General features: G+C 40.6%; 1 long non-coding RNA gene and 1 gene segment (V, D, J or C); both read right to left on the minus strand.

The window, feature by feature from the left end:
* Nucleotides 1–26,372, minus strand: part of LOC107126526 (uncharacterized) — a 444,698-nt gene that overhangs the window by 78,965 nt on the left and 339,361 nt on the right. The gene's annotated exons all lie outside the window — the stretch shown is intronic.
* LOC123574708 (immunoglobulin heavy variable 4-59-like) lies at nucleotides 1,504–21,473 on the minus strand. The segment is given in 4 exon segments: nucleotides 1,504–1,678; nucleotides 20,281–20,399; nucleotides 20,996–21,309; nucleotides 21,393–21,473. Coding segments are annotated over 4 exon segments (675 nt in total).

The following is a 26,372-nucleotide window of genomic DNA, read 5'->3' on the forward strand; positions in this document are numbered from 1 at the left end:
AAAGATACTAGAGCTTTTACTTCAAAACTCCAGCTATGGAATATTAATAAAATCTCAGCAGTTGTTTTTAAAAAGGGGTGAGACGTAAACAGTGGTTGTTAATTTAAAACCAGTAGAAATGCCCTGTAAACTGGAAAACAAAATAATCTAAAGCAAAAAACATATCCTCATCTTTCTTTATAAACTTCACAAAAATTTCATTATACTCTCTTACTATTCTAATGTTTATAAACCTTAATTCACAGTGAGAAACCTTGGATTACTTAATATGACATGGTTTTGAGATTTTAAATTACTGAAGATAATTATGAGATTCTATTTACCAAATTAATATTTGTAAAGCAATGTAAACTTTAAAGCTGATTAATAAAAGATGCATATTTTCTTTACAAAGTGTTTCATTAAACAGACTTCACTTGATTGGTGGTCTTTGAAACACAGCTTAATTAGATTATTGGCCTTAGAGTGGAGACATTTAAGAAAAAGGGACAAGAAAGGATGCAGTTTTTAGTGCACTAACTGCAATTGTTTATGCAAATGTGCAAAGAAATGAGTAGCCTTCTATAGTAATGACCATTTCCTGTAAACTGTCCTCAGCCACCCCTAACATAGCTTTCAAAGCCACCCCTAACATCGCAGCCTTCACTCACTTGTGCACACACTAAGAATAAATCCTCTTACAATACTATGTAATTCTGGCAGCCTCCAAAGCCAAAAACATTACATAATACAATAAAGCAGCATTTTATACCTGAGAACAATCTGCCAATGATTGAATCCACAAAGGAAGCAGGAAAACTCCCAACAGGTTAGTGTCCAGATCCAAAAGGAACCCTCATCCTCCTCCCTGCCCCAACCCAGGGACCTGATGTGGAGCTGCCTCCTAAGGGAGCAGTGTTGTCCTCAGTGCCTCCAGCCACCCCTCCCCCCCACCATCGTGTCCTCAGTGTTCCCTGGTGTTCTGAGCCCCCCGTGGTGTCCTAAGCTCCCCCTGGTGTCCTGAGAGCCCCCTGCTGTCCTGAGCACACCCTGGTGTTCTGAGTCCCCTGGTGTCCTGAGCGCCTCCTGGTTTTCTGAGATTCCCCTGGTTTTCTGATTGCCCCCTGTAGCTCTTGTGCACAAGCACTCCCTGGTATCCTGAGCACCCTCTGGAGGTCCTGAGAATCCCCTGGTGACCTGAGCCCTCCCTGGTGGTTTGGAGAGCCCCCAGGTGTCCTGAGTGCCCCCTAATGTCCTGAGCACCCCCTGGTGTCCCGGGTGCCCCCTGGTGGTTTTGAGTGTCTTCTGATGTCTTGCGTGCCCCCTGGTGATTTGGAGCGCCCCCTGGTGTCCTGGGTGACCCCTGGTGGTTTTGAGTGCCCCCTGCTATCCCGAGCGCCCCCTGATGTCCTGACTGACCCCTGGCTGTTCTGAGGACCCCCTAGTGTCCTGAGCTCCCCCTGGTGTCCTGAGTGCTCTCTAGTGGTTCTGAGCCCCTGATGTCCTGAGCACCTCCCGGTGATTCTAAGCGCCTCCTGGTGTCCTGAGCGTCCCCTGGTGGTTTTGAGTGTCCCCTGGTGTTCTGAGCACCCCCTGGCGGTTCTGAGTACCCACCAGGGAGTCCTGAGAGCTCCCTGGTTTGCTGAGCAACCCCTGGTGATGCTGAGCAGCATCTACCATGCTGTCCCCTCCTGTTTCCCTGCAGGGAGGTTTGGGTCTGATCTCACACAGATGTTTCCTCACTGTGTCCCTCACAGTAATACAGAGACTTTTCCTGAGCTCTCAGGTTAATCTTTTTTTTTTTTTTAAATACATTATGTTGTAGGGTACATGTGCAGAATGTGCAGGTTTGTTACATACGTATACATATGGCATGTTGGTGTGCTGCACCCATTAACTCGTCATTTACATTAGGTATATTTCCTAATGCTATCCCTCCCCCCTTCCCCCACCCCACAATAGGTGCCGGTGTGTGATATTCCCCTTCCTGTGTCCAAGTGATCTCATTGTTCAATTCCCACCTATGAGTGAGAACATGCAGTGCATGATTTTCTGTTCTTGCAATAGTTTGCTGAGAATGATAGTTTCCAGCTACATCCATGTCCCTACAAAGGACATGAACTCATCCTGTTTTATGGCTGCATAGTATTCCATGGTGTACATGTACCACATTTTCTTAATACAGTCTGTCATTGATGGACATTTGGGTTGATTCCAAGTCTTTGCTATTGTGAATAGTGCCACAATAAACATACGTGTGCATGTGTCTTTATAGGAGCATGATTTATAATCCTTTGGGTATATACCCAGGAATGGGATGGCTGGGTCAAATGGTATTTCTAGTTCTAGATCCTTGAGGAATCGCCACACTGTCTTCCACAATGGTTGAACTAGTTTACAGTCCCACCAACAGTGTAAAAGTGTTCCTATTTCTGCACTTCCTCTCCAGCACCTGTTATTTCCAGACTTTTTAATGATTGTCATTCTAACTGGTGTGACATGGTATCTCGTTGTGGTTTTGATTTGCATTTATCTGATGGTAGTGATGATGAGCATTTTTTCAGGTGTCTTTTGGCTGCATAAATATCTTCTTTTGAGAAGTGTCTGTTCATATCCTTTGCCCACTTTTTGATGGGTTTGTTTGTTTTTTTCTTGTAAATTTGTTTGAGTTCTTTGTAGGTTCTGGATATCAGTCCTTTATCAGATGAGTAGATTGCAAAAATTTTCTCCCATTCTGTAGGTTGCCTGTTCACTCTGATGGTAGTTTCTTTTGCTGTGCAGAAGCTCTTTAGTTTAATGAGATCCCATTTGTCAATTTTGGCTTTTGTTGCCTTTGCTTTTGGTGTTTTACACATGAAGTCCTTGCCCATGCCTATGTCCTGAGTGGTATTGTCTAGGTGTTCTTCTAGGGGTTTTTATGGTTTTAGGTCTAACATTTAAGTCTCTAATCCATATTGAATTAATTTTTTGTATAAGGAGTAATGAAGGCATCCCGTTTTGGCTTTCTACTTATGGTTGCCAGTTTTCCCAGCACCATTTCTTAAATACGGAATCCTTTCCCCATTTCTCGTTTCTGTCAGGTTTGTCAAAGATCAGATGGTTGTAGATGTGTGGTATTATTTCTGAAGACTCTGTTCGGATTCATTGGTCTATATATCTGTTTTGGTACCAGTACCATGCTGTTTTGGTTACTGTAGCCTTGTAGTATAGTTTGAAGTCAGGTAGCGTGATGCCTCCACTGTGTCCCTCACAGTAACACAGGGGCTTTTCCTGAGCTCTCAGGTTAATCATCTTAAAAGAGATTTTCTGATAAGAGCATCTCTGAGGAATGTTAATCTTCTTTGTACTCAAGGAGAGTCTCATTGGGAACTTCCACTTAAATTACTTATGTTATTACCCACACCAATTGCTCCTATGAACACTGCTGGACCAAGCTGATGCTGTTTTCATTGAAAGTGAATCCAGAGGCTTTGCAGAAAGGTCTGAGAATTATTGGTCTATAGTATTTTTCTGTGTGACTCCACCAGTTAACTTCACAGGGGACTTCTGCACACACAGAGGCAACAGCTGAGCCTGATCCATGGGGAATATGAATATTGAGAGTGATGACAAAAGAAGCTCAGATCAGCACAGACCCCATTGTGTGGACACTGAGGAAGAGCACAGATGTGGGGTGGCTCGTCACAAGGGCCTGCAGGAACAGGGGATGAGCTGCTTTTCATTTGCAGGGGAGGGACCTCATTTCCATGTCTTTCTCCCTGGGGACATGAGTGCACTAGTCATCAGGGCTCATCCCATCTCTGTCTCTGGATTCCAGAGAGGGCAGGATCAATGGATTCCTGGGACTGGATTTTCAGGTTGATCTGCCCATTACTCTTTTTCTCATATGTGGACCCCGTTAGGGTATCTTTATAGTATTAATGTTTATCAACAGTACAGTAAAAATACATAAATAAACCTTATCCAGAGGAAATGGAATCCTGCCTGTAGGCTGTGTAATTAGAGCTGTAAGCCCCTGTCGTCTACAATAAAGAAAAATCTTCAGAGTTTTTAAAACGACAATTTCTACAAATTGTCAGAGCTGGAGTCCATAATTACCTCTATCCTGAGCTCATTTTACCACACAACTTTTCAGTGTCCGATATATGTGCTTGTCTGAGGAAAATTCAATGTAGGGACATGTTTGCTTATCTGAGGGAAGAGTTCACATCAGGAAAGGTGTGCTTGTCTGAGGGAAGAGTTAACATGAGGATGCGTGTGTTTGTCCAAGGGAAAGGTCCACGTGGGGACAGGTGTGTGTATTGACTGATAGTAAATGCCCATTCAGAGACAGTGTGTGCCTGAACTGAGCTAAAGTTTAAGGGAAATCTTTCTTGGTCAAGGGAAGATGCGAATCATCTGGATTATTTGCTTGTCAGGAGGGACACTTGACTGCACATGAACCTGATTAAAGTCTCATGTGAATGGAAACATACGCAAATGGAGAAAGTTACTTCATTCTTTGTTGCCTGCATCTCATGCAATTCCCTCCCCACACTGTGTGAAGTTATCAGATATTTTGCTTTTATACTCTCTGCATTTTACCCTCGGGTTCATGATGTGCTAAATAATTCTGTAAGTTGTATATATTTCGATTCACACTTTACATCATAAAATTGCGAGACTTAACAAATTGTGTCATGTGTTCACTACCACAGATCATAAAAACGTTTCACTGTTTGTAAAAACTGCCTGTTTCTCATAATGCATAACCTCTCTCTAAATTTCTAGAAAACCTTCACATATTTATATGATCTACAGTTTTGTCTTTTACAAAATGTCAAATAAAATGTGCACAGCATATTTGAAATAACCTCACTGAAGAAAGTGGCACATAAAATTTCTCACCTAGATAACTTTGGAAATTAAGATGCTTTGTAAATCAAAGTATAAAGAAACTGCACTTAAACACTGTATTCTAGTTGATAAACATGCTTGAAACAGGGGGACAAGTTAACAATTCTAATACCACTGTGCAGATATCCTGAACTTGTACAACTCATTAAATGAATGGCATATGGTGGGAGGGGGTTTCTCACTTTGCAGTTGATGGTTATGCACAGGAAAGGAAGGAGGGCTAGAAACATTCATGTGGCATCATAGTAGATTGTAGATTCCAGTGTTTTCTAAAGTTTGGTATAATAAAGGTACAGAAGATAAGGCACAGAAATAGTTCAGATGTGCTTGTACACATGGGTTAATATACACTGCATATTTTCCAGGGCTGTTAGCTTAGAGATCCTAGAAACACTGACACCACATTAACAACACACACCCAATATCACAATTTTGTATTTTAATGTAATTCTTTAATATGAGGAACCAGAAATCCTTGGAGAAATAACTGATTCTATGTATAGAGAAGATAGTAAAGAAAATGAGCTTGGAATTTCTGGTGGGACCAGGACAAAGGAACATGTTCAAAAACAAAAGGATGGGGTGTGCTGTGAGGAAACAGAATCCAAACTAAATGAGCTCACAGGACCTAAAAAAGCTGTGGTGATTTGAGCAATAAAATGAATAATGTAACATCAAATTTTCTCCATAGTGAAAAGTGAATGTTAATGAACCAACACTATTATTACCAGATAATTAAACTTTTAAAAAGTTGAAAGAAAGACATTTTTCATGCAGAAGAATTTCAAACATCTTCAGTTAATAATCCTCCCATAAAGTAGGTGAAATTTAAAGAATTATGCTGTGATTGTGGCCAGAGATTAGAGACACAACTTTTTCTGTTAGAGTTGAATTTGTAGGGCGGAGCAAGGTGGCCGAATAGGAAGAGCTCCAGTCTCCAACTCCCAGCGTGAGCGACACAGAAGACCGGTGATTTCTGCATTTTCAGCTGAGGTACTGGGTTCATCTCACTGGGGAGTGCTGGACAATCGGTGCTGGTCAGCTGCTGCAGCCCGACCAGCGAGAGCTGAAGCAGGGCGAGGGATCGCCTCACCTGGGAAGCGCAAGGGGGAAGGGAATCCCTTTTCCTAGCCAGGGGAACTGAGACACACAACACCTGGAAAATCGGGTAACTCCCACCCCAATACTGCGCTTTAACCAAACAGGCACACCAGGAGATTATATCCCAAACCTGGCCGGGAGGGTCCCACGCCCACGGAACCTCCCTCATTGCTAACACAGCAGTCTGCGATCTCCCGGCAAGGCAGCAGCGAGGCTGGGGGAGGGGTGCCCGCCATGCTGAGGCTTAAGTAGGTAAACAAAGCTGCTGGGAAGCTCCAACTGGGTGGACCTCACAGCAGCTCAAGGAAACCTGCCTGTCTCTGTAGACTCCACCTCTGGGGACAGGGCACAGTAAACAACAACGAAGCAGCAGAAACCTCTGCAGACGCAAACGACTCTGTCTGACAGCTTTGAAGAGAGCAGTGGATCTCCCAACACAGAGGTTGAGATCTGAGAAGGGACAGACTGCCTGCTCAAGTGGGTCCCTGACCCCTGAGTAGCCTAACTGGGAGACATCCCCCACTAGGGGCAGGCTGACACCCCACACCTCACAGGGTGGAGTACACCCCTGAGAGGAAGCCTCCAAAGCAAGAATCAGACAGGTACACTCACTGTTCAGCAATATTCTATCTTCTGCAGCCTCTGCTGCTGACACCCAGGCAAACAGGGTCTGGAGTGGACATCAAGCAATCTCCAACAGACCTACAGCTGAGGGCCCTGACTGTTAGAAGGAAAACTATCAAACAGGAAGGACACCTACACCAAAACCCCATCAGTACATCACCATCATAATCAAAGACCAGAGGCAGATAAAACCACAAAGATGGGGAAAAAGCAGGACAGAAAAGCTGGAAATTCAAAAAATAAGAGCGCATCTCCCCCGGCAAAGGAGCGCAGCTCATCGCCAGCAACGGATCAAAGCTGGACGGAGAATGACTTTGACGAGATGAGAGAAGAAGGCTTCAGTCCATCAAACTTCTCAGAGCTAAAGGAGGAATTTCGTACCCAGCGCAAAGAAACTAAAAATCTTGAAAAAAAAGTGGAAGAATTGATGGCTAGAGTAATTAATGCAGAGAAGGTCATAAACGAAATGAAAGAGATGAAAACCATGACACGAGAAATACGTGACAAATGCACAAGCTTCAGTAACCGACTCGATCAACTGGAAGAAAGAGTATCAGCGATTGAGGATCAAATGAATGAAATGAAGCGAGAAGAGAAACCAAAAGAAAAAAGAAGAAAAAGAAATGGACAAAGCCTGCAAGAAGTATGGGATTATGTAAAAAGACCAAATCTACGTCTGATTGGGGTGCCTGAAAGTGAGGGGTAAGATGGAACCAAGTTGGAAAACACTCTTCAGGATATCATCCAGGAGAACTTCCCCAACCTAGTAGGGCAGGCCAACATTCAAATCCAGGAAATACAGAGAACGCCACAAAGATACTCCTCGAGAAGAGCAACTCCAAGACACATCATTGCCAGATTCACCAAAGTTGAAATGAAGGAAAAAATCTTAAGGGCAGCCAGAGAGAAAGGTCGGGTTACCCACAAAGGGAAGCCCATCAGACTAACAGCAGATCTCTCGGCAGAAACTCTACAAGCCAGAAGAGAGTGGGGGCCAATATTCAACATTCTTAAAGAAAAGAATTTTAAACCCAGAATTTCATATCCAGCCAAACTCAGTTTCATAAGTGAAGGAGAAATAAAATCCTTTACAGATAAGCAAATGCTTAGAGATTTTGTCACCACTAGGCCTGCCTTACAAGAGACCCTGAAGGAAGCACTAAACATGGAAAGGAACAACCGGTACCAGCCATTACAAAAACATGCCAAAACGTAAAGACCATTGAGGCTAGGAAGAAACTGCATCAACTAATGAGCAAAATAACCAGTTAATATCATAATGGCAGGATCAAGTTCACACATAACAATATTAACCTTAAATGTAAATGGACTAAATGCTCCAATTAAAAGACACACACTGGCAAACTGGATAAAGAGTCAAGACCCATCAGTCTGCTGTATTCAGGAGACCCATCTCACACGCAGAGACATACATAGGCTCAAAATAAAGGGATGGAGGAAGATTTACCAAGCAAATGGAGAACAAAAAAAAGCAGGGGTTGCAATACTAGTCTCTGATAAAACAGACTTTAAACCATCAAAGATCAACAGAGACAAAGAAGGCCATTACATAATGGTAAAAGGATCAATTCAACAGGAAGAGCTAACTATCCTAAATATATATGCACCCAATACAGGAGCACCCAGATTCATAAAGCAAGTCCTTAGAGACTTACAAAGAGACTTAGACTCCCATACAATAATAATGGGAGACTTCAACACTCCACTGTCAACATTAGACAGATCAATGAGACAGAAAGTTAACAAGGATATCCAGGAATTGAACTCATCTCTGCAGCAAGCAGACCTAATAGACATCTATAGAACTCTCCACCCCAAATCAACAGAATATACATTCTTCTCAGCACCACATCGCACTTACTCCAAAATTGACCACATAATTGGAAGTAAAGCACTCCTCAGCAAAAGTACAAAAACAGAAATTATAACAAACTGTCTCTCAGACCACAGTGCAATCAGACTAGAACTCAGGACTAAGAAACTCAATCAAAACCGCTCAACTACATGGAAACTGAACAACCTGCTCCTGAATGACTACTGGGTACATAACGAAATGAAGGCAGAAATAAAGATGTTCTTTGAAACCAATGAGAACAAAGATACAACATACCAGAATCTCTGGGACACATTTAAAGCAGTGTGTAGAGGGAAATTTATAGCACTAAATGCCCACAAGAGAAAGCAGGAAAGATCTAAACTTGACACTCTAACATCACAATTAAAAGAACTAGAGAAGCAAGAGCAAACACATTCAAAAGCTAGCAGAAAGCAAGAAATAACTAAGATCAGAGCAGAACTGAAGGAGATAGAGACACAAAAAACCCTCCAAAAAATCAATGAATCCAGGAGTTGGTTTTTTGAAAAGATCAACAAAATTGACAGACCGCTAGCAAGACTAATAAAGAAGAAAAGAGAGAAGAATCAAATAGATGCAATAAAAAATGATAAAGGGGATATCACCACTGACCCCACAGAAATACAAACTACCATCAGAGAATACTATAAACACCTCTACGCAAATAAACTAGAAAATCTAGAAGAAATGGATAATTTCCTGGACACTTACACTCTTCCAAGACTAAACCAAGAAGAAGTTGAATCCCTGAATAGACCAATAGCAGGCTTTGAAATTGAGGCAATAATTAATAGCCTACCAACGAAAAAAAGTCCAGGACCAGATGGATTCACAGCTGAATTCTACCAGAGGTACAAGGAGGAGCTGGTACCATTCCTTCTGAAACTATTCCAATCAATAGAAAAAGAGGGAATCCTCCCTAACTCATTTTATGAGGCCAACATCATCCTGATACCAAAGCCTGGCAGAGACACAACAAAAAAAGAGAATTTTAGACCAATATCCCTGATGAACATCGATGCAAAAATCCTCAATAAAATACTGGCAAACCGGATTCAGCAGCACATCAAAAAGCTTATCCACCATGATCAAGTGGGCTTCATCCCTGGGATGCAAGGCTGGTTCAACATTTGCAAATCAATAAGCATAATCCAGCATATAAACAAAACCAAAGACAAGAACCACATGATTATCTCAATAGATGCAGAAAAGGCTTTTGACAAAATTCAACAGCCTTTCATGCTAAAAACGCTCAATAAATTCGGTATTGATGGAACATACCTCAAAATAATAAGAGCTGTTTATGACAAACCCACAGCCAATATCATACTGAATGGGCAAAAACTGGAAAAATTCCCTTTGAAAACTGGCACAAGACAGGGATGCCCTCTCTCACCACTCCTATTCAACATAGTGTTGGAAGTTCTGGCTAGGGCAATCAGGCAAGAGAAAGAAATCAAGGGTATTCAGTTAGGAAAAAAAGAAGTCAAATTGTCCCTGTTTGCAGATGACATGATTGTATATTTAGAAAACCCCATAGTTTCAGCCCAAAATCTCCTTAAGCTGACAAACTTCAGCAAAGTCTCAGGATACAAAATTAATGTGCAAAAATCACAAGCATTCGTATACACCAGTAACAGACAAACAGAGAGCCAAATCATGAATGAACTTCCATTCGCAATTGCTTCAAAGAGAATAAAATACCTAGGAATCCAACTTACAAGGGATGTAAAGGACCTCTTCAAGGCGAACTACAAACCACTGCTCAGTGAAATAAAAGAGGACACAAACAAATGGAAGAACATACCATGCTCATGGATAGGAAGAATCAATATCGTGAAAAAGGCCATACTGCCCAAGGTTATTTATACATTCAATGCCATCCCCATCAAGCTACCAATGAGTTTCTTCACAGAATTGGAAAAAGCTGCTTTAAAGTTCATATGGAACCAAAAAAGAGCCTGCATCTCCAAGACAATCCTAAGTCAAAAGAACAAAGCTGGAGGCATCACACTACCTGACTTGAAACTATACTACAAGGCTACAGTAACCAAAACAGCATGGTACTGGTACCAAAACAGAGATATAGACCAATGCAACAGAACAGAGTCCTCAGAAATAATACCACACATCTACAGCCATCTGATCTTTGACAAACCTGAGAGAAGCAAGAAATGGGGAAAGGATTCCTATTTAATAAATAGTGCTGGGAAAATTGACTAGCCATAAGTAGAAAGCTGAAACTGGATCTTTACCTTACTCCTTATACGAAAATTAATTCAAGATGGATTAGAGACTTAAATGTTAGACCTAATACCATAAAAACCCTAGAGGAAAACCTAGGTAGTACCATTCAGGACATAGGCATGGGCAAAGACTTCATGTCTAAAACACCAAAAGCAACGGCAGCAAAAGCCAAAATTGACAAATGGGATCTCATTAAACTAAAGAGCTTCTGCACAGCAAAAGAAACTACCATCAGAGTGAACAGGCAACCTACAGAATGGGAGAAAATTTTTGCAATCTACTCATCTGACAAAGGGCTAATATCCAGAACCTAGAAAGAACTCAAACAAATTTATGAGAAGAAAACAAACAACCCCATCAAAAAGTGGGCAAAGGATATGAACAGACATTTCTCAAAAGAAGACATTCATACAGCCAACAGACACATGAAAAAATGCTCATCATCACTGGCCATCAGAGAAATGCAAATCAAAACCACAATGAGATACCATCTCACACCAGTTAGAATGGCGATCATTAAAAAGTCAGGAAACAACAGGTGCTGGAGAGGATGTGGAGAAATAGGAACACTTTTACACTGTTGGTGGGATTGTAAACTAGTTCAACCATTATGGAAAACAGTATGGCGATTCCTCAAGGATCTAGAACTAGATGTACCATATGACCCAGCGATCCCATTACTGGGTATATACCCAAAGGATTATAAATCATGCTGCTATAAAGACACATGCACACGTATGTTTATTGCGGCACTATTCACAATAGCAAAGACTTGGAATCAACCCAAATGTCCATCAGTGACAGACTGGATTAAGAAAATGTGGCACATATACACCATGGAATACTATGCAGCCATCAAAAAGGATGAGTTTGTGTCCTTCGTAGGGACATGGATGCAGCTGGAAACCATCATTCTTAGCAAACTATCACAAAAACAGAAAACCAAATACCGCATGTTCTCACTCATAGGTGGGAACTGAACAATGAGATCACTTGGACTTGAGAAGGGGAACATCACACACCGGGGCCTATCATGGGGAGGGGGGAGGGGGGAGGGGGGAGGGATGGCATTGGGAGTTATACCTGATGTAAATGACGAGTTGATGGGTGCTGACGAGTTGATGGGTGCAGCACAGCAACATGGCACAAGTATACATATGTAACAAACCTGCACGTTATGCACATGTACCCTAGAACTTAAAGTATAATAATAATAAAAAATAAATTTAAAAAAAAGAGTTGAATTTGTAATTAGTTTTAGAATAATACCAGAAGTATAATCTATGGAAAAATAAAATTATTTTATCCAAGTTTATACACACATGCACACACACACCTAAGTGTTTATATACATATATATATGTGTGTATATGAACATTTTTCTGATAAACATGACACTGATAAAGCAGTGAAAAGACAACTAAAGACTTGGAGAATACACTTCCAAATCACATATTTGTTAAATGGCTTTATGTTAACTGGGTAAATGAATTTTATATTGGGTATGTAAGGAAACCTACAACGGATAAAAAGAAAACAGTTAAATTAAAAATGAGTAGAATATCAAAATTGACACTTCATCATAATTATATAAAAATAATAAAATATAAAATTTTAATTAGAGATGTGCATTTAAACAACAATGGGATACCACTAATAATCTAGTAGAATGGTTAAAATACACAATATTCATAGTGCCAAATTGCAATAAGAATGAGGAAGAACCGAGATCTATCATACATTGCTGGCATGAGCCCCAAATCATAACTGCACACAACGGAAAACATTAAAACATTTTGATATTTCATATAATGGAGGTAACCGGAGGTAAACAGAGAGATAAAAATGCAGCTGTGTTCCAAAATATTTACAACACGGATTCAAAAACTCATGCTCACACTAGTATCTTCAGAGCAATTCCTATATCAGTTCTATTAATTTTATTGTTTTCTACTCCTTGAATTTCTCTTACAGAGTAAAGATTTTACGGAAAATTTCTCAAATAATTAGAGTGCATACACATTTCTCTTGTTCCTTTTCTTCAATGACTTAACCTCACTTTCCAAGAAAGTCTGCAATCAAATAATCCCTGTCATCTTCTCATGCTCAGCACAACTGCCCCCTCCCTCAGGCCCTCAGACTCTCTCAGGCTGTGGGTTTCCACACTTTGTGTCGTGCAGAGCAATACACGGCCGTGTCCTCAGATCTCAGGCTGCTCAGTTCCCTATACGCTGTGCTCTTGGACGTGTCCCTGGTCACAGTGAGTCTGCCCTTAAACTTCTGCATGTAGACTCTATTACCATTGCTAGGGTTGTTCCATCCCATCCACTTAAGCCCTTGTTCAGGGGTCTGTCGCACACAGTGTGTACTGTAGCTTGTGATGATGAACCCAGAAAAATTACAGGAGACTTTCACTGAGGCCCAGGCTTCCTCACCTCAGCCCCAGACTGCATCAGCTGCACCTGGGACTGGGCACCTGTGGAGAGGACACAGAAGAGTGGGTAAAATTCCTTTTGAGTGAAAAGAGTTCCCCTCTCATCTCAGGGAATAGGTGTTCCTTTACCTATTGTTGCTGCCACCAAAAAAACGATCTTCCCTACCCAGTACATGGTGAGAATCTGAGATCTCAAGGGTTTCTCTAGAGGAGGGATTGGTTGTTGGATGATGCTCTCAGGGCACAGACATCCAGTGGATATCAGGTTACTTACTTCAGTGGATCTCAGTGTATTTGCGTATTCATGAGGCAGAACATTTTGTAGCTCAAAGCCTGATCCATGATAAGAAAGGGAAGGTAAATGACACATTGGCCTTATGAGAGTGAGATGCAGATGGTCTGAGCCCTAATCCTGTTTGATGAAATGCATGTCCTGCTCCATTTATGAATGTTTGTGGACAGAGGTCCTTTCACTGAAGAATAAGCCCCCTAAGGGCACGCTCCTCATCGTGAACTTTCATTTTATAAGCATAGAGACCTCCTGGAAGATTTCTGGAACCATCCCTCTCCATGACACTGAGAAGAGGCCTTGGCCCTATTCTGGACCTGTCAAGCACCAGCTCAGCTCACTGGTGATCTGAGACAGTGACTGCTGATCTCCTATATGAGTGTCCAGCAGGTCCCTCTGAGATCCGCTGGGTACTCCTCATCCAGTGTCTCTAGCACCTGCCCCGCGTCTGATTCCCCAGCAACTTCAATGGAAGCACTCTTGGTTTAGAGATTTGCCCTGTGATGTGTAATTAGAGCTGATTTTCTCATCTCAGGAACAATAGGAATCAGAAGTTGAAACAGTAGTTTGGAGTTCTTTATGAACTCACTGCTCCCAATATAATTGTCAAGGAATTTGTGTTTTTAGTAATTTTGGGTTAATTTTGAACTCCATTTATTAGTATTTTATGAAGTATTTACATACTTTCAGTTCATATCCATAGATCCTCATTTTTACATATTGATTTCTGACTCGCTTGGTAAGTGCCCCTGCCACACTCCAAGATCCAACACTGCCCTGTCACTCACACAATGTAGGCAACATTACTTCACACTGAAATCTGAATTTCTTATTCATAGAAATACAGTGGCTACCACAATTCTGTATCCATTGAATTAGGAAAACTATCCCTATTCTTCATATTCTCACTATTAAGATATTAATAATCCCAGAAGCCCACTTTAAAAATAGTTCTCATTGCCTTAAATTGTATGAATGGTTCAGATATCAGCAACTTGTTGAACTTGTATTTTAGCTTTTTTTTCTGACAAAGGAAGATTCAGTCCTTCAGAGGAAACCTTCTCAGCAGCCTCCTGTGCACCTGCTCCAGGGCTGGAACCTGTGTTGTGTGGCTCCTGAGTGACTCTCCAGCCCAGCCCTTGCCTTGCAAGGAGGTTCCTGTTGGGGCTCACAAACATTTACCCCCAGCTTCTCTAGCCCGACGTGAAATGGCTTTGTTCTGGTTTAGAATACTGTTTCAGTGACACCATATGCTGCTGACACCATTTCTTGAAACAAGTGATTAGCCTTACTAAACCTGTTGAACTCTGCAGGGGGAACCAAAGCAAGGATTATATGATGAAGGAGGAAGCTCCTTCTCTGAAGCTCTGGATTCACTTCATTAGTGGATCCAAAATGAATACAGAAACTTACAGGAGTTTGGGGAGTGACGTGTTTCTTCAATGGGCTCCTGCAGTTGAATGTTGCACCTGAGAATACCAGCAGGTCCAGATACATTCAGATGACACCCCACTCCATATCCACTATTCCAATAACACACATTTTCCCTTCTTCCTATGTTGTAGCTTATAGGAAGTGCCACCTACACTGACACTAGGCCCATGTATCTGACTTTTTCCCCTAGAGATCTAAAGCAAACAGGATACAAGGGGAAACTTGGGAAGAACATGCGGGTTGTTCTTTTCATTTTCTCAGCTAGGAATCCAGCAAAGCATCATGATTATAGAAGCTGAGGTCAGTCAGGGAGTTTTCAAGACCTTGGTCTTAAAAATGGTGATATCAGAGGATTCGGATTCCTCTACTGTCTTGTCTCACTCTCTGTCATTTTCCATTAGTTTCCCTATGTTCTCCTCAGATAGAGTCTGTGCATTGCCACACTTGCATCTTTAATCCAGAGCCATCATCCTGGTTAGAATGGATTGTGCAGTGCGGGTAAGCACTGCCTGTTCTGACCACGGAAACCTAGAGATGTCATCGGCATCCTCTTCTGGGCTGTGACCTTGACCAGGCGTCACCGGGGGAAAAGCTCGTTTTTGGCAGTTAATCCCTTTTGTGGTTTCAGTGTCCCTGGACTATTTACTTACTTCTTACCCCTATTGGCTAACTTTGCTCATTTGTATAATAATGGAAGGATGGAAGGAAAATCTGGAAGGGAAGATTTGTCTTCGTCACATAAGATAAGGTTCTGGAAAAGTCCTTCCCTGTAGAAGCTCCTGCAGCGGGCTTCTGGTATGTTTCTCAGTAATTAATCATCTGCAATTCTGATCCATAGGAAATGCATTTGGATTTTATATTTTAGAATCCTGAGGTTTCTGGAGAGAAAGTAGAGAAACTTTAGAAGTGAAAGACCCTCTGGAACTGTTGCATTTACCGAGTCCACATCTGTCTTTCAGATGTCTATAGTGCTTGTCATGTAGTGTCCTCAATATCTTGTGGCTTCTGCAACCTCTGCTCCAGTTAAGCAAGTGTCAACTGCCATTTTAGGCATGTCCGTCTATCCAGTTTTTGGAGTGGGTAAGGTTTCTTGCTACTTCAGTTATTTAATAGATTCCAAAAAGTGTTGATATTCAGATTATGCAGATTTCTTTTGACATAAAAATGAGGTTGATGAATTTTATAATCTACATTTTGGAGCCTAAAAAAAAAGTACAATCAAGTGTCACCTCAGATGTGTTACTGGAGGCAGAATTCTGATCTCATTACATATAAGTGGTACCTGGTCTGACATACATGAACAGGCAAGGAAACAGAAAAAGGACATGGCACAACGTTTATGAAAAAGTCTCAGCAATTTTAATTTTCTTCTGAGGAAGCTGAAATTGTGCAAGTAAAACAGTGTGACTGGACATGTGTCAGGTGAAGTTGTGTTCTGGAAAGTATCTCCAGTCCTGGGCTGGATCCAGTAGGTGCACTCAGGCCCCAAATCCTAAAGCAGCGACTTGTATTCCTTAAACAGATGATATTCCAATGAGAAAGCTGTTCTCAGGTGAGCTGCAGAGCAGGGAGAAGGGGATGGAGGTGTCCTAAACTTCCCAGAATTGCTGAAACTTGACCGAGGCCACCTCCTCATAGATGGAGCAAAGATACACCTATGAGTACATCACATCGGCTCTGTCTTCAGGAATCTTGGGCTGTGGGGGAGGTGAAGGAATGTGATTTATTCCTTTCTGCTAATGCAGTGTGCTTCAGTGAAAATGAATTGAAAATTTAATAAATATGCTTTTTGCCATAATATGGGAGAGAATATGAATAATTCATGGCAATGCAAGTGGTCACTTCAGAGCTGGCAGAAGGAGCAAGTGCACAACTGAGAGAAGGAAGCGCCCTGCCCCAGGAAGCAGGTGCGCTAAGATCATCCCCCGAGAACTGCCCTCCAGATGCCACGTGTCAGTGGAACCTGGGCTCGTGTCTGGGACCTTGTGTGTAGTATGGAGAGCAGAGCACAGCTCCACTCCTCCTCACTGTGTGACCTAGGATGTGACCTCTTCCTCTGAGCTTCATTCTAATTAAGTGTTAAAATCAAATAACAGTAGTAACTTTACTAGTAAACTTTCCGGTTAGAGCCGGTGATGATCAGAATTTTTATCACTGTTGTTGCCCGATCCCTTAAATATGATAAAAATACCTGTGTGACTCCTTGTCTCAGACCTCAGATGACCACCTCGCAGAGAGCACACCTGCTTTGTTTCTGTCACAAATGTGGTATTAGAACTGGAAACTATGTGTATTTTGTTATAGAATTTATATCTTAGTTATGTTACCTTGGATGAAGTTAGAATTAGTAAGTGACAGTTAGAATTTTAGGGGGTGGGATGTCTAAGCAAACTGTCGATGGTGTGTCTTCATTTCTCCTTGCTTATTATAGATAATGAGAGAGGAGAGAGAAAAATTAAAGAGAAAACTATTGACCAATAGTCAGGTGTTTGATAAACAAAGGAGATTTTCACATCTTCTTAATGGAAACCCCATTAAATTAAATAAATTAAAGAACTTTAAGACACTTTTCCACATTCTAGATGCATGTCTAATACAGATTTAGATTTAAATGCACAGAGAGAACACAGAAAATGGAAATTCAGCAACAGATCAGTTTGCCAAATACGCAGATTTAAACTAGTTTGTAATTTTACCTAAATACTCAAAGAATAAACCCCAGATTCAAATAAGAAATGATAAAATTTCAATGTTTAGTGACTGGTTGACAGAAGCTTGAACTAACATTATTTTGATGAATCATACATCAATAATGAAACTTTGTCCAGTGGTTCAAATTTTCAAGGGGCTGCTTGAGTAAATAGTTTCTACCTCCCCTACCTGTGATTTCTGGCAGAATCTATCATCCTCTAAAACCCAGGGACCATTAAGAACAGAGACAGAAGTTTGAATACTACGAAGTTTTGAGAGACCCAAATTACTGCCTGGACTGATTGGTGAGGATGATCTCTATAAGCCTCGTCTTTGAAGAGTGTGTGGTGGCTTTCATTATAATGAACAGGTAGCAACAAAGACAGTCAAGGAAAATGAAGGAGGAGGGGAACATGGTCCAAACAGAAGAACAACATAAAGATCTAGAAACTGGTATCAATGAAAACGAAGCATATGTTTTACCTGGCTGAAAATTTAAAGTAAATGTTAGAAACATGTTCAATGAGCTAGTGGCATCATGCAAGAACAATGTGAGAATTTTAATAGAGATAAAACATTTAAAAGATGACTAAACAAAAATATTGATGCTGAAGAATACAATAAGTCAGACAAAATTTTTAAAAGGATTTTGGACCTGATTAAATCAAGTGATAAAAGAAATAGCAAACTCAAAGAAAGATCATTTGAAATAGTAAAGACAGAGAAGAAAAACTTAAATGAAGGAAATAAAAAAGAGTTAAAGCCTTATGAGTCAGGAAGCACAGTGAAAATGAAATTTTATGCATTGAGGAGTTATACAAAGACATGACAAAAGTGGTAGTGAAGGAAGAGGGTGAGAGACAGAGAGAGAGAGAGACAGAGAAAGAGAGACAGAGCAAGAGAGGCAGAACGGTTTTTTAAGAAGTAATAGCATAGCAACTTTCTAAATCTGGAGAAGCAAATATTCGTCCACATCCATGAAGCTGTATACATTTCAAATAATGTAAACCAAATGAGAAAAATCAGAGATAGTTTCAAACCACATTGCTAAAGGAAAGGTTTTTGAAAACGGAGAGTAAAAGAGCAGATTTAGCAGATCTCTCAGCAGAAGATTTTCAGTTCCGAATGGAGAGGAATTATATTAGATAATGTATGGTTTATTGATAGAGATTATTTCTGAGAAATGTATTTCTAGTCAATGTCAGCATTGTGCAAGCATCACAGGGAGAACTCACACAAACCTACAAGGAATATCCTACTACACATAGACTATGTGGAATAGCACAATGTTTCCAGACAACTAACCTGTACAGAGTGTTACTGCACCAAACACTGCAGGGAACTGAAACGCCATGGTAAGTGTCTCTCTATCTAAACACATCTAAATATGGAACATCCTTAGTGAAAATATGGTATTACAATGCTATGTGGCCAGAAACACATATGTGGTCTATTGTTGACTGAAACATGGTTAGGTGGCCCATGACTGTATTCAAATTGCTGGGGGAAAAAGAATGAAAAACAAACAAAACTCTGTCAACCAAGAAACTTTACCATGTTAATCTTTTTGCAAAGTAAAGGATAGGTAAGACCTTTCCCAGAGAAGCAAAAGCTAAACGAGTTCTCCAACACTGGGCCTGCCTTAAACACCAAAGGGTCTCAACTAGGTCTGCAGAATAATGACATTGCTGCATCAGCTCCATTCTGGCCTCTGCCATGTGACAGTTTTATGTGAATTTTCTTTCTGCTCTCTCAGGACGTTTTTTCAATCTCATCTTCTAACTCCATTCTTCTTTTAATTCTCAGTTTGTCGAAAAGATTCATATTTAGCTAAGAACATTAAAAACTTCGGAAAAAAATTTCATCTTAAACTCAACAAATTTAATTACCTGTCTTCACGGATGCCCATCTGTTCTTTTCTTGTTTTCCTATGGGATATGACCCCTGTGTCTACTTCAGTTCAGTCCATATTTCCATATATATGAGGCATCCAACCATCACACACCCAGGAACATCTTGGAGGAAGGGACCCTACCATCTGCCTCATCCGCCTTCAGGTGCACAGCGGCCATTCCTTCAGCTGTTGTATGTGCTTTAGGGCTTTCCATTTAAAAGTGTATTTCACTATCCCCCAAATAAAGTTCCTGGACCTTAAAAAGTGATGTCGTGTTGAGGGCATTGACAGCCAATTTTCATTGTAAGTCTCTTCTGCCCTTGGTAATTGAGGAAGACTGGGAAGAAGGGAAAAAATCTCAGACCCCATGTAGCTCCTCATTTAGCAATACATTCAGTGCAAATTTAGAAAGTTGAAGACATTGAGTAATGTTGGTGTCATTTTTTGTGACATACTAAGGAGACAGCAGAAGATGGTCAGTGGTCAGTCTCCATCCAGCTGGTACCCATTGTCCATTAGTTAGGTCATAAGAAAAGATAAAAGACAACTTTTGTGACAAAGCCCCAGGGGCTTCATTAAAACATTTTGCCCAGAAATTGGTCAACAGGAACATGACAAGTTTTTATATTACAGCTACTATTTTTTGCCTACTTTATGTAGGATTCTGAGAGATGTGCCCAGCTTCAGGGGGCTGATTCTCCATCCAGGGTACAGCGCTAACAGAGTTATGAGTTATGTTTTATTAGTCTGTCTGTGTCTTCCTAAGAAGACAACACGGAGTGGGTGGCATAAACAACAAATATTGATTTTCTTACAATTCTGAAGTCTGACTATTGAAGATCAAGGTGCTGGCAGGGTTGGTTCTTGGTGCGGCTTCTTCCTGGCATGCACTGGGGCACCTTCTAATACACTGCGTCTCCACATGGCCTCTTCTCTGCGTGCACGTGAAAAGTGAGAGGTCTCTGGTGTCTCTTCCTCTTCTTATAAAGACAGCACGTCTATTGCATTAGGTTCTCACACTTCTGACCACATTTAACCTTAATTGTATCATTAAAATTCCAATATAGATTCATTGAATTTAAGGTTTCAGCATATGAATTCCAAAGAGGGCACAATTCAATTGATGACACAAATCAAGAGATGGTGAGAATCATTAGAATATATATATTTTTAATCACTACGGAATAATGGGCCATGCAGGAACTTGTAGGAAAGTTCATAGTAATCGGTGAAACCTCAATTGTAAGAGGAAAATGTGCCTTCCTCCTTTCTTTTCTGGCAGAAGAATGTGAGGAAGCAGAACCACAGATATCAAAGAAAGAGGGGCCCTGGGGACAGCTGAGGTGCTGGTGAGGAGGGAGAGCACTGAGCAGATGAGGAAGCCCCGCCCTCCCTGCACCTGCTCCTGACCCGGCCTCCTGCTCTGTGGGCCCCGCGCGCCCCCTGCTGGTCCTGAGCGGCACCTGCGCCCGCCCCCTCCGCCTCCCTGCAGGGAGGTTTGTGTCTGGGCTCACATTTAACTCCTCTCACTGTGTTTCTCGCACAGTAATACACGGCCGTGTCCGCGGCGGTCACAGAGCTCAGCTTCAGGGAGAACTGGTTCTTGGACGTGTCTTTTGAAATGGTGACTCGACTCTTGAGGGAGGGGTTGTAGTTGGTGCTCGTACTACTACCATAGATATACCCAATCCACTCCAGCCCCTTCCCTGGGGGCTGGCGGATCCAGCTCCACCAGTAACTATCGCTGATGGAGCCACCAGAGACAGCGCAGGTGAGGGACAGGGTCTCCGAAGGCTTCACCAGTCCTGGGCCCGACTCCTGCAGCTGCACCTGGGACAGGACCCCTGTGAACAGAGAGACCCACAGTGAGCCCTGGGATCAGAGACAGCCTCCCATATCGTCATATCTACATCCCCGAGACACTCACATCTGGGAGCTACCACCAGGAGGAGGAAGAACCACAGGTGCTTCATGTTCTTGCACAGGAGGTCCATGACTCTCAGAGAACATTTCCCATGTGAGCTGGACCCTGAATTTAAGGAAATGTGTGGTGGTTTCCTGTTGGTGCCTAAGTGAGGATTTGCATGTGGGTGGTGCCTTTGTATGGAGAGGTGAAAAGAGATAAGGGAGGTCCAGGCTTTGGGGCTCACCCTGAGAGGAGGATGCTGGCTGTGCCCTCTGAGAACTCAGGTCTCTTCCTGGGGCCTCCCCTCACCAAGCCCAGAGTCCTCTTCTTCCAAGTAGGGAGATGTGCTCAAGGAGCTGGTCTGGGAGATGAGTGTGATCATGGATCAAGGACAGATTTTGGAATAGGTTCAATGCTGTTCTACCCGTGAAGATGTATGTGAAACCAACCAAGCATCCAGATTATCTAAATTGTCAAATCTCCATTCAGAAACATTAGGGCACTAGCTAAATATATTAGTCACAGTGAATTTATAGAAATCTACATCCATGCAATGTTCATTATAATTCAGAATATCCATTATGGTTAGAGGGAATATATCTGTCCCAGAGAGTGCGTCATTTTAAAAAAAAAAAATCTGAGACCTTCCCTTTTGTGAATGTTTGAAGTTTGGGATTCTATCTGCAATCTCAGGAGAAGGTAGTGGGATGTATCTCCAACCGTGTCAATGTGTGATTCTTGGACTGTGGCCTGACCTTTATATACTTCTGTGTGAATAGATGTAGATTGGGGATCACAGTGACAATTTCAGTCAAAAACGGTAATAGGTCAGCACAGGAGCATAGTCTCATCATCAAGATTAGTGCAATTGTCTTTCCTGGGAACAAGAGAGGACATCTGTGAGCCCTTCCCTCTGAGAGCACACGGAACTCTGATTCTTCCCTGACAGGTCACCCTTCTGATACATGGCTGGACAATGACACTCAAGCCCAGAATCATCACCCACATATTTATCATATCAGTTGCATCTGTGTCTGAAAGACTTTCTCCTTCATTGAATTGCACGAACAAACCTTAGAGTTTGTGGTATTGCGACTTGGGCATTTGACATTAGTTTGGTGAATTATATAATAAATAATCTATCTCCATGGATGTGGGTAACAGGAGAGTCATCAGAAGTTGGGTGTGTTTTAACATCAGGACAAACCTGGGCTCTCTTGTTAGGACTGAACAAGTGAGCTGACCTGTGGGACAACAGAGGGAAAGACACAGACCCAACATCCAGAGCCAGGTGAACTCCTGACCTACCAGGTGGTCTCTGGACATTTTGTTTAAACAGATCCAGAAAGACCTTCCTCAACTTCAGGAGAATTATGGACATTGAGGGAATTTGAGATAAATTTTTATTTACAGAGAATAATTCATAGGCTTGTAGACATCTATGTGAGTGTGTACAGGATTGCTAGGATACGCTCATACACAGAACAGAAGAAATAATTCTATTTCATGGAAAGAAAACCAAAGAGCTTCTGAACTGGTAGGTATTCTTTGCCACAAATGTGTCAGGTCACTAGATCATGTTATGATGCTGGAAGTAACACTTCCCAACCTTGTCCTGGAGACAAAATGCTAAAGAGTAAAGATTCAAGTGAGATTCCTTTGAAAAATACAACTAATGAACAGACCAAAAAATATGAACCCTTATGTAAAGAGTGCTAATGAAGTGAAACAATAATTTCCATGTTGAGGTGACGGGGAAGTTCCATCTGACAGCTCATTTTCACCTTTATGGGTACAGAGTGCCCTCTGCAGCCCAGCTCCCACCCTCAAGTGAAGTTTCTGTCTGAGCTCTGTGAGTGAGCTGGAGTCATTGTGAGCCATTCAGAAAAGTAGTTGATTCTACTTCTTCAAACGGGAATTTAAACCATCAACTCCTCACCTTAGCCAGTCTGTTTTTGTAACTGCGTGACCCTTAGGAATGCAGTCACCATTTCTTTCATAATGAGAGTTGACTGTGCCATGAAGGTAACAGGAAGATGGGTAAATTTAAAGGCTGGGTACATAAACCACTGGATTATCGAATCCTGGAGCCAATCACATTCTGTCATCTTGCTTAATTAGTTGTGAGTTTGTTTAGTTCAAGTTCCCATACTCACTTTCTGATAAAATAGTCACATATGATAATCTTGAGATATATAAAATAAAAAACAATCACTAATTTCAAAATGAACCCAACTTCCAGAAGAGATGAAAATTCCTTTTTGGTGAATGGTGTGAATGGTGTGAAGGGTGTGAAGGGTGGAGACATGGTTGAATACTGGGGTTGTGTTCACAATTGCATTATTTTAATTAGGTAACTTCTGTACATCCCTTATACTTGTTAGAAACTCCCATTGAGAACCTTGATGTAATGTAATTAGTTGATGGGTCACACAAAAACAAGGAAGCTGAAGTTTACTGAGCAGGACTTGCTATTGCAACTTTAGCTTTCCTTTAGAACACATTCCTCTACCTGATGTGAAATTAGCCCAGGTGCACTGATGAGCATTTTACAGTTAACCAAAGACCAGGAAATGGGCACTCATGTGTGTGGAGCAGAGCATGGCTCTGGGATGCTTTGCAAACAAAGTGGCTTCTCACATCTTCTGGAAAACCCATCAAAATGGGTAAGTTATGGATCTCTTAGGAGCACCCATCTATCCCATATTCATGGCTAATATAAAAGTGGAAATTTATTTTACATTTTGACATGTTTTTGCAATGGCTGGTACCTGTTGTTCCTTTCCATGTTTAGTGCTTCCTTTAGGATCTCTTGTAGGGCAGGCCTGATGGTGACAAAATCTCTAAGCATTTGCTTGTCTGTAAAGAATTTTATTTCTCCTTCGCTTATGAAACTTAGTTTGGTTGGATATGATATTCTGGGTTGAAAATCTTTTCTTTAAGAATGTTGAATATTGGCCCTCACTCTGTTCTGGCTTGGAGAGTTTCTGCCAAGAGATCTGCTGTTAGTCTCATGGGCTTCCCTTTATGTGTAACCCAACCTTTCTCTCTGGATGCCCTTAACATTTTTTCCTTCATTTCAACTTTGGTGAATCTGACAATCATGTGTCTTGGAGTTGTTTTTCTCAAGGAGTATCGTTGTGGCGTTGTTCCATTGTAAAATGTATGTACAATGTGGCATACTTGAACATATTGTTTTATTCTAAACATCACTCTTCCTTAAATAAAGTCATTTTTATTTCAGGATAAATGTTATCATACAAGATTCTTTCTCATATAATTTTTATAACTTTCCTTATTGAAAATACTTCTCTATTTCTGTAACTTTCTTTAAATCTCTCTTATTTACTGGTTATGTTTATGATGTTTTATAAGAAATCTTTAAATTAAATAAGTTCTTTTTGTAAGAACAAATTTTTTTAAAAAATACGTTTTTATAGTATATATTTTTTAAAACAATTAGTAATGACTTAAACATTTAGTCAATATTTATTAGTTAAACTTTACATTTTTAAATTGTAGAACTAATTTATGCAAAAGGTTTACTTTGTTACATTTACCTAGTTTATTTTTAAGGAGTTTACCTAGATTATTTACGAAAGCTATAATACTCACACTTTAAAGTCTTTTCCTTGTTAACCATGTTATAACCCATGAATTTCATGTATTTACCTAAGTAAAAATCTTATGTTTAATTAAATGATTGTTTTTCTAATAACTATTTACCTGTTTTTTTATTAAAACAACAATATTAAACATATTATTTGCCAAATAAGAAAAATCATTCTGGCTTTCAATAGGTTTATAATTTTATAATCTTTATAATAAATTTACACACCATATAATATCTAGTTGGGATTTGAAATAGAAAATCACTTGATCAATTAATATAAACAATAAGGTAAGCTGATAATTCTGAAAATATCTCTAATTTTGCTTTAATAATGATTTTAAAGCCAGCTCATTTATTAAATATTAATTTATATCACTGGTACTTAAAATGTATTTAGGGCTCATTTATTTAAAAATAGTTACTTATTTTAAAGGCAATTTTGTACCTTGTAGCCACAACGCATAACAACATATATATACATACATATTAACACATACATACCAGCACACATTCACACTAATACAAAGATACTACAGCTTTTACTTCAAAACTCCAGCTATGGAATATTAATAAAAACTCAGCAGTTGTTTTTAAAAAGGGGTGAGACGTAAACAGTGGTTGTTAATTTAAAACCAGTAGAAATGCCCTGTAAACTGGAAAACAAAATATTTTAAAGCAAAAAGCATATCCTCATCTTTCTTTATAAACTTCACAAAAATTTCATTATACTCTCTTACTATTCTAATGTTTATAAACCTTAATTCACAGTGAGAAACCTCGGATTACTTAATATGACATGGCTTTGAGATTTTAAATTACTGAAGATAATTATGAGACTATATTTACCAAATTAATATTTGTAAAGCAATGTAAAATTTTAAGCTGACTCTAATAAAAGATGCATATTTTCTTTACAAAGTTTTTCATTAAACAGACTTCACTTGATTGGTGGTCTTTGAAACACAGCTTGATTAGATTATTGGCCTGAGAGTGGAGACATTTAAGAAAAAGGGACAAGAAAGGATGCAGTTTTTAGTGCACTAACTGCAATTGTTTATGCAAATGTGCAAAGAAATGAGTAGCCTTCTATAGTAATGACCATTTCCTGTAAACTGTCCTCAGCCACTCCTAACATAGCTTTCAAAACCACCCCTAACATCGCAGCTTTCACTCACTTGTGCATACACCAAGAATAAATCCTCTCACAGTACTATGTAATTCTGGCAGCCTCCAAAGCCAAAAACATTACATAATACAATAAAGCAGAGTTTTATACCTGAGAACAATCTGCCAATGATTGAATCCACAAAGGAAGCAGGAAAACTCCCAACAGGTTAGTGTCCAGATCCAAAAGGAACCCTCATCCTCCTCCCTGCCCCAACCCAGGG

This window comes from Macaca fascicularis, chromosome 7 (genome assembly GCF_037993035.2).
Source record: "Macaca fascicularis isolate 582-1 chromosome 7, T2T-MFA8v1.1".
NCBI classification, from domain to species: domain Eukaryota; kingdom Metazoa; phylum Chordata; class Mammalia; order Primates; family Cercopithecidae; genus Macaca; species Macaca fascicularis.